This window comes from Coregonus clupeaformis, unplaced genomic scaffold (assembly GCF_020615455.1).
Source record: "Coregonus clupeaformis isolate EN_2021a unplaced genomic scaffold, ASM2061545v1 scaf1882, whole genome shotgun sequence".
Classification (NCBI taxonomy): Eukaryota; Metazoa; Chordata; class Actinopteri; order Salmoniformes; family Salmonidae; genus Coregonus; species Coregonus clupeaformis.
Window position 1 is genome coordinate 40,239 of NW_025535336.1, and position 9,862 is coordinate 50,100.

Below are 9,862 nucleotides of genomic sequence, written 5' to 3' on the forward strand. Positions count from 1 at the left end.
CCTCTCTGTGACATTCACTTCCTCTTTGTGAGGCGTTGCTCGAGCCATCCTTCCGTATGTGTGAAATAGACATTGTTTCTACCAACATAAACCATTTTAACTCTGTTCTGTCCTCCTGTGTACCCTGGTGCAGCTGGAGAACGTGCGCCTGTCGTCGGAGATGAACAGCTCGTCGGCCAGCATGGCCCGCGAGGAACTCCGGGAGTCGTCCCTGCGTGTGGAGAGCCTAGCGTCCCAGCTGGCCAGCATGCAGAAAGAGGTGAGACGTCATCGATCAAATGTATTGTAAAGGCCTTTTTACACGATTGAGGTGACTAGTAATAATGGTACACCTACTGGGGACAATCTAATGACAATGGCTACGATGCCATCGAGTTGCTTTTTAAAGACTTGAGTGTTTAGGCTACACATTTAGACCAGAGCCTGATACTTAAGCTAGCCAGCGTAAGAGATGATATGGAGGATACAGGAATAATGTTACACAGGAATAATGTTATACAGGAATAATAATGTTACATACAAGTGCATACAACACGTGCTCAGTCTATTGTATTGTCAATTCAGGCAACCGATTGCGTTCACCTATGCATTCCCCCCAACGTGTTGAAAACCAATAGGGTTGAATGCATTTTTTTCACGCATGCTGAAAGGCTTGATAAGTCGCCTATTAGCTGAATCAGGTGTGTTAGTACTAGAACAAAAGTTGTTCACACTGTGGGCCCCCAGGCCTGGGATTGAAGAACACTGTGGGCCCCCAGGCCTGGGATTGAAGAACACTGTGGGCCCCCAGGCCTGGGATTGAAGAACACTGTGGGCCCCCAAGCCTGGGATTGAAGAACATTGTGGCCCCCCAGGCCAGGGATTGAAGAACACTGTGGGCCCCCAGGCCAGGGATTGAAGAACACTGTGGGCCCCCAGGCCTGGGATTGAAGAACACTGTGGGCCCCCAGGCCAGGGATTGAAGAACACTGCGGGCCACCAGGCCAGGGATTGAAGAACACTGTGGGCCCCCAGGCCAGGGATTGAAGAACACTGTGGGCCCCCAGGCCAGGGATTGAAGAACACTGCGGGCCACCAGGCCTGGGATTGAAGAACGCTGCTAGTTGGAAGGAGTTAGACTGGAAGGGAAATGGGCATAGCTCCACTTTTCAGCATGAAACCTGGGTCCTGTTCAGTAGGGAGAATCTACTGTGTCCCACTGAACACAACCCTAACCTGTAAAATATCTCTCCTCCAGACCCGTGGATGGCAGGACCGGATCCAGGAGCTGGAGTCAGCCCTGGCCCAGGAGAGGGACACCAGCCGCAGGATGCTGGGGGAGAAGGAGCGGGAGATCGCAGAGATCAGGGCCAAGATGCAGCTGCAGCTGGATGAGTACGAGCAGCTGCTGGATGTCAAACTGGCCTTGGACATGGAGATCAATGCCTACAGGAAACTACTGGAGGGAGAGGAGGAGAGGTGAGGGTGAAGAGACACGCCTATACAGAGATCAATGCCTACAGGAAACTACTGGAGGGAGAGGAGGAGTGACTCATACATGCACTTATCATGACTCATGCAACAGTCACACTTGCAACTACATGCACACACAAAGTTCTGCACGAATGCAGATGTACTAGAGGTGAACACATACAGAGAGAATGTACTGGAGGGCAAGGTGAGCACATACAGAGAGAATGTACTGGAGGGCAAGGTGAGCACATACAGAGAGAATGTACTAGAGGGCAAGGTGAGCACAAACAGAGAGAATGTACTAGAGGGCAAGGTGAGCACATACAGAGAGAATGTACTAGAGGGCAAGGTGAGCACATACAGAGAGAATGTACTAGAGGGCAAGGTGAGCACATACAGAGAGAATGTACTAGAGGGCAAGGTGAACACATACAGAGAGAAGTGGGGGAAAAGACCAACACATCATTCAGACCTAAACATCAGTCATCTTCTCTTTGGAGTGTTTGGCTCCCCTCTCTGTCCTGTTCTGGACCGTGTCCCAGGCTGATGTGATGTTGAGTCTGTCCTGTTCTGGACCGTGTCCCAGGCTGATGTGATGTTGAGTCTGTCCTGTTCTGGACCGTGTCCCAGGCTGATGTGATGTTGAGTCTGTCCTGTTCTGGACCGTGTCCCAGGCTGATGTGATGTTGAGTCTGTCCTGTTCTGGACCGTGTCCCAGGCTGATGTGATGTTGAGTCTGTCCTCTTCTGGGCCAATGTCCCAGGCTGATGTGATGTTGAGTCTGTCCTGTTCTGGGCCAATGTCCCAGGCTGATGTGATGTTGAGTCTGTCCTCTTCTGGGCCATGTTCCAGGCTGATGTGGTGTTGTTTAAAGGTTGTGTAGGTAGTCTTCCAGTTGGAACACATGCATACACATCTATGTAGATTCTTCATGCAGGAGAAATGCTAACTTCCTAGTTTGTCTATCACTCGTCATAAGCTGACACGTTGTCTAGGTGTTACAGAGAATATCATGGTGTTAGTTTAATGTATCTCTCATACCCATTCTCTCTCTCTCACTCTATCCCTCTCCCTTCACTAGACTGAAGCTGTCCCCCAGCCCGTCGTCCCGTGTCACCGTCTCCCGTGCCCAGTCCAGCTCCCGCAGCGTGCGTACCACCCGGGGCAAGAGGAAGCGTGTGGATGTGGAAGAGCAGGAGGCCAGCAGCTCTGTCTCGATCGCCCACTCCGCCTCCACCACCGGCCCTGTGTGTATTGACGAGCTCGACACTGATGGGAAGTTCATCCGCCTGCACAACACCGCCGATGAGGTGAGGGGTGGCAGATGAGTGGGACACACGCTATACACATACACACACACACACTACATACACACACCCATACACAAACACTGGCACACACACACACACACACTGTTATCGAATGTTCTCGCATACATTTGAATGTGTGTGTGTTCTCAAACCTCAGTGTGCGCTCAGACACTCGTTGCTTTTGTTTGAAAGCAGAATTTCACCGGTAATGATGGAGGCTGTGTTCCAGATCGTTTGCAAAGCATTTGGTCGTTTGATATCCTGTCGATGCAGTCACTGACATTTGAAACTCTTATCCAGATGTGAGATGGTGCGTGACTGCTTTGCAGACCGTCTGGAACAGAGCCATAGTTTTGAGCATGTGTGGTGCAGACATGACAAGGTGCTCAACTGCATCTGAGGCCTAACAACCCCCTCTAGCTGTGACAATATCCTATAAACCAGTGGGGACCCAATTAATTTTCACCCAAATTTCTGGTGACCCCATCCTCCCGCCCCAAATCTAATGTCACAACCTTAAAATATGTATGTTTAGATTTTTAGACCAACAAATAACCTTCAATTCATTACATTTGATAAAAATGTAATATTTATATTTTTCTAAAACATTTTTTATATTGTCCCATACAATCTGTATTCTTTATTTTGTTCCACTGCAATTCCCCCAACCCCAACTTTGAATACCACAGCTTAAACCACAACCTGTGGCATTATCACTTAAACTATACACCCAGAGTTAATCAAACACGTTTTGGAGAGGAACACACACGTGGCCAGTGCTCCCTTGAAAAAGAGATGAATATGTCAGTGGTACCGTATATAAAGGGTACTTATAGAGAACTCATGTTTTCCCGTGTCCTCTTCCCCAGAACCAGGCCATGGTGGGCTATGAGCTGACCAGGACCATCGGAGAGGTCTCTGCCACCTACAAGTTCACCCCCAAATTTGTCCTGAAGGCAGGCCAGAAAGTCACGGTAAGACTACCTTTTCTGCTAGTTAATGGCCTGAATACCTGCTTTCCTGTGTATTATGTTGCTTCACTGTAACCTTCAATTCATTACATTTGATCCAAATGTAATATTTATATTTTTCTAAAACATTTTTTATATTGTCCCATACAATCTGTATTCTTTATTTTGTTCCACTGCAATTCCCCCAACCCCAACTTTGAATACAGATTGTATGGGACAATATAAAAAATGTCCCATATATGCTACCCACTGTAGAGCGGAGTTAGATTTCTCTGTGGTGAAACAAGCAGATATTTGATCTGTCTCTCTGTCTGTCTCTCTGTCTGTCTCTGTGTGTCCCCCAGGTGTGGGCGTCCAATGCAGGTGTGGCCTCCAGCCCCCCCACAGACTTGGTGTGGAAGAGCCAGGCGTCCTGGGGCACAGGGGAGGACGTCCAGGTGCTGCTACTCAACCCTCAGGGAGAGGTACAGAACCCTTAATCCAATTTATGTAGCACGACCGCTTCTTATGAAGCATTTATACAAGTCTTATAAAGGACTTATGGAGGCCTGAGTTATTGTTAAGTTGTCGCTTTAAAGTGGGCCCCATATGTCTGTCTCTCCTTGGCCCCGTCTGTAAACAACCCCTAGTCCGCTGTAGTCATTTATTTTTTTTCATTAGGCGCGCCCTGTTCCACCTTTTTACTGCTGCTGTCAAAGCAGCTGTCCAATCAGCTCTCCTTAGTTCAGTCCCCTGGATCAGTTGTTATGGGGCGTAACGCACCTGCATTCAATAGGGCAGTGTTCAATAGGGCACACTGTAGAAAATGTTTTTTTACGGAAATCGAAAAACAACTTCCTTACTGGACAAGTTCAGGTAGTCCCTCGTTTTCTTCAGTTCGGTGCCTAATGAACACAACCTGGGTTTCTTCCTGTTTCCAGGAGGTGGCCAGGAGGAGCACCTCGTACAAGACAGCCATGGAGGAAGAGGAGGATGAGGATGATGAGGGAGTGGAGGTCATCGAGGAAGATCTCTTCCACCAGCAGGTAAATACACTGTAAATAACATGAAACTTTATGGGGAACCATAGCTATTTTCTGCAATGAAATATTTGTTTGGATTAGAATTGAGTGATTATGGACTGAAAGAAAATAACAAGAGAAAGCCCACGCAACACTGTCTTGCAAAAATCACCATGTTAGAGTAGTATTAGACTGACAGAGAATATACTGTGGTATTGGCATGTAGCTTTTTTCAACAAAATATTTATTTGATGTGATTGTGTCGATCGACTGAATGTTATTGTTTTGTGGCTTTCCAGGGAGACCCACGTGTCACCAAGAGGGGTTGCTCCATAATGTGATCACACCAGCACTACTCCACCCCACTGCCCTATACCTCACCCCACCCCTTCACAACCCCCTCTCTCAACCAGTCTCAGCTGCCAACCGAACTACCACACAACTATTTTGTATCTTTTTAGTGTATTATAAGAACTGTGTGAATTTCTATTCTGTTCTTTTTAGTTAGAAATTCCTAATTTCTCAAGATTGTAAAACCGTTATTTTTTTCTACATTTTTTTATGTGAAATCTTAAAACGAACCATCACTACTTGCATTTTTTTCTGAACCAAATTATGTTTTCTAGTCCCGGTAGTTTATTTTGTAGAGTATTACTTTGGACAGCTCTGTGCAGGAGAGGCAGCTTGCTGAATGAATCTGTACCTCGAGGTGCTGTGACTTTTTGTTTTTACATCTGATTTTCGATAAATATAACATTTTAACAGCCTCTTTTATAGAAGGTAATTTTATTATAGTGTTTTTTTCTCTCTCAGATACTAGTTAGACAGCCAGGTTGTTGCATACTTCAGAATGTAGTTAATGTTTATGTGAAACTCTAAAGAATAAAGCTTTCCAATTTGAAAGAAGCACGCAGCTTTTCTAAATGGTCCTCCATTCGTGTACTTACAGATGACCACTTTTGGTATTGGCAAAGTTTTGTCTGAACGTTACACACTAGACCACAAGGTGTCAGTGTTCCATTAGCTAGTTTTCCATCCAATTGGCGACAGATTTTCATGCGAATATTCTAAAGTCAGCATAGAAAAAATATGCACATTTTCCCACCAGATGTTTCCATCGAACTGACTTGTTGCCGATAAAATGCTGTGCGTGATGTAGTGCACATAAAAGCACTTTTGCGCTTAAGTTTTCCTGTGTCTAACATAAAACTGAAGTTGCATGCATTTCCATAGCATTCAACTCTATAGATGGTTTTATTTCCTTAGTAGTAGGCTACAACATCGCGTGACTCCACGTTTAATGCGACATGATGGTTTTTATACAAATATTTCAGCGTAAAAGCGTTTCCACCGCAATTGTCGCAAAACCTATTTCACCGACATATCTCACCTTGTCTAGCGTATTTTGTTTTGTCGACATGGGGACGTTTTACTGACAAATTTGCTGTTTCCATAAGGCCTGTCATGACTTTTTATGCATCCAGTCATTCATCTGCATGAAATGGTTGGATGGAAACCTGGTTACTGAGAAGAATGTCCTGTCTCCACTATGTTCTCCATATATTTGACTCGATATGCTACATCCAAGACTGTTTACAAGACAATACTGTATACTACCTGTCAACTCTGTGGGAAAATAGTTTTTATTTCATTTCATTGTATCACATCAGCTTCAATGCAGAAATGGCTAAATCGAACCTGCTGTCCAAGTCTTGGTCACACGTTCTTCCAGGAGCCCCTTTTAAATAAACCACTAATTGCTGGATCCATGTCTGGTACAGGTTTAATGTCCATGTAACAGCTTGGCATTATCTTAATGTGTGAACGGTTAGGATTATCTGTACTAACAACTCAGCCAGCAGCCAAGTAATAGGCAAAGATGGCTGTTTTGGTGTTATTCCTCAAACCAATGGGTCTGTGATCATGATTGTACTCTTAACAAATGTCAATTGAGGATTTATTATCGATTTTGAATTTAGCATGACTGCATATACTCATGTTAACTTATGAAGCTGAATGCAAATACACTTCATTTTTATGCTGTACTAGATATACTTTTTCAGAGACTGAAATTTCCTCGCCAATGTTTAAGTCATTGTGTGTCGGTCATATGCATACATTTAACATTTTATCGGACCGATTTTATTTGCTCCCTCAGATTTGTTGTTGTAATGGTGTCATATGCATGCATTGTTTGACTTTCTGTAACCTTCACATTTAATGACAAAATAAACTAATGATTTTGTTGTATTTCCATTAGACTGGAATATTGTTTAATGTTTTAAAATATATGCCCATATTCACAATGTGTCTTGTATAGGATTACTGATCTAGGATCAGTTTAGCCTTTTTAATCAGTTATCCTGATCCTACAGCAGCACTCCTCCTTTGAGATGCTTTGTGAGTAAGGGCCCTGATCTGTTTGATGGTTATTCTGAACCAACTAGGTCATGGCTAGAAGGGATCCCGCTTTTGTCAAATTAATGACAGATTTGACTTTTCGTAGCAGGTTAGGAGAATTAAGAAAAAGGGTCAGGGTTAGCTTAAATGCAACAAAATCTACTTTTGACTTTAATTTGACAAGCTGGATCCCTTCTAGCCAGGACCAAACGACTGGGGTGCATTAACTAGGAAGTAAACGGTAGAAATGGGGAGGGACTAAACAGAACTTATCCAATAAGAAACTTGTTTTTGTTGCAAAACATTGGCCGTTGCAAAGCGTTTTTCTACGTTGTGCACTGATTAATACACCCCTCTATCTAGTAGACCACAGATGGCCTTTTTGTTATATCCAAAGCCTTTATTTTTTTGACTCAATGAGAAATCGTACTTCTCTTTCGAATTATGAGAACAGTATCCTATCCTTTTCTATGGCATAGAAAAATCTACATCCTGGAGAGAGATGGCACTTGAAATTGTATTAATTAATGCTTTATGAAGGTCAAGTAAAACCCATTACATGTTCCTTTGAGCATGTTCATATTGGCGTATGCTTTAAGGTTACTAATCAGACACTATCTGGAAGGATGCTTTTATGTGTGCTGATTCAGTTAATCACTTATTATACTTGAATGGAAATGTAATAACATTTAGAACAGCTCCGGAGTCCTTGAATGTTCATATTTTTATTTAAAAACATCAGCCGATAAAATAACTGAACTGTAGAGAGAAAATACATCAATTATTTTATCAAACTGCCCCCCCCCCCCACACACACAAGCACACAAAAACATAACAAAAAAGGTTAGTCCACTTCACCAACAAGCTCAATGTGAAGACTGACATTTAATCACATGAAGATGAACAGTTAAATAAGTGCTCCATGTACTCAATATGGTAGGAGAAAAATAAATTCCTTGGATAGGTTAATATATCTAGTATAACAAGGAGTTCTCTAGACAGAAAATGTAAGTGTTTTTGGCCCTTCATATAATCATAAACCTGAACAGTCTTGGCTAGGCTATAACAACCATTTCTAGGAAAGTAACTATCACGGAAGAATACTTTACAACGCAGCCACTATGAAATCCTTGGAACAAAAGAAAAAAAACGATTGACAATGACATATTTTAAATGATAAATGGGCACAGAAATCTGGAAATGCATGAGTCACAATGACGGGATGTCTAGCAAACACATGAGAGCTACTCGTAAGTGAAGTGAATGACTAACACTAAAAATATTTGCATATATTACAATAAACCACGGTCAACCAGTTCTCAACTGAGACCATATTGTATTTTTCACACAAAAAAAATGATACTTTATAGCCATAATATAAATTAATTCTAAATGTCCCTTTGTTGATATGTTAAGGTCAACCTCAAAATATACATGAAGACTGTTAATGCACGTGTTCCTATCTAAGGGGGGACTTGCAAAGAAACACAGATGTTAGTATAGGCCTACATCAACCTATGCCCTGTTTACAGTTTTTTCCAACTGCTTACACACGTTTTCAAAACTATGTCTCCTTTTTTCAAAACTCTACACACAATTCCCAAAACTGCACACACAAAATGCAAAATGCCTCACATCTCCTTCAAAATGTAACACTGCATTCAAATGCCAGAAACACATGTCAGAATGAAGCATTTGCATCAAATGGCAAACACTTCTTTCATAATAGTACATTTTTGGATATACCATGTAAACACTGTTGTTCTAAATCTAAAGCTCTTTGGTCTTTCATAGGCTTATATCTACATTTCAATACAATGTTCTACAGTGAAAGTAATCTGCTGAGAGGGGTAACAAGTACACTGTAAACACCAATGCAATGTAGAAACAGAAAATATTTATTAGGCCAAACATTACTGTTGTATACAGTAGCACACAACAAAACCATAAACATATGTAAACCAAAAGTATATTCTTTAGAATACAGTAAAGAACACAATTGTGTGTGTGGGGTCCCGGGGGGCAGTCCAGGAATTGGTAGGGGGTGGGCAGTCACCAGTGCTAAGCTACGCTTCATCTCTTCTCCGGGCTGGGTCTGGCCACAATACTTTGTCCACATCACAAGATACGTTTTCTCTTGCCAAACATCGAGGGGAAGTATCTCCCTAGCATGGCGTATCCAACCTTGGACAGAGGCAACCTCTATGTCCCCACATCGTCCTCCATTGCCTGGAGAAGCGGCATGCGGGCATAGGGTTGGCAATCATACACTTTCCAGCGCCAGGCTGAGAAGAATTCCTCTATGGGATTTAGAAAAGGTGAATATGAGGGTAGGTACAAAACTACAAATTGTGGATGGGTGGCAAACCAGTTTTGGACCAGAACAGCCCGGTGAAAACTAACATTGTCCCATATAACCACAAATCCGATCTGGATCAGGGACAAGCGTTGTGTAAATTGCATCCAGAAAAGTGAGCCTATGGCCGGTCTTGTACGGACCCAGTGTGGCATTGTGATGGAGGACCCCGTTTTGAGTGATGGCAGCACACATAGTTATATTACCCCCCACGCTGTCCAGGGACATTGGTAATTGCCCTCTGTCCTTTTACATTTCTTCAGCGGCGCCTGGTTTTGGTGAGGTTGAAGCCAACCTCATCCACATAAATAAATCTCCTTCCTTCTCTTCTTTGCCCTCGTCCTCTTCTTCCTCTTCCTCTTCCTCTTCCTC

At 43.2% G+C, this 9,862-nt stretch overlaps 1 protein-coding gene across 2 annotated transcripts in view; it reads left to right on the forward strand.

The window, feature by feature from the left end:
- Positions 1-6,990, forward strand: part of lmnb1 (lamin B1) — a 28,277-nt gene extending 21,287 nt beyond the window's left edge. For both annotated transcript variants that reach the window (XM_041897484.2, XM_041897483.2), the window contains exons 6-12: positions 134-259; positions 1,238-1,458; positions 2,534-2,762; positions 3,632-3,736; positions 4,078-4,197; positions 4,654-4,758; positions 5,034-6,990. In XM_041897484.2, coding sequence (XP_041753418.1) covers positions 134-259; positions 1,238-1,458; positions 2,534-2,762; positions 3,632-3,736; positions 4,078-4,197; positions 4,654-4,758; positions 5,034-5,075 — 948 coding nt within the window. In that variant the 3' untranslated portion in view covers positions 5,076-6,990. The remainder of the gene's footprint in view (positions 1-133; positions 260-1,237; positions 1,459-2,533; positions 2,763-3,631; positions 3,737-4,077; positions 4,198-4,653; positions 4,759-5,033) is intronic.
- The last annotated feature ends 2,872 nt before the right edge of the window (positions 6,991-9,862 follow it).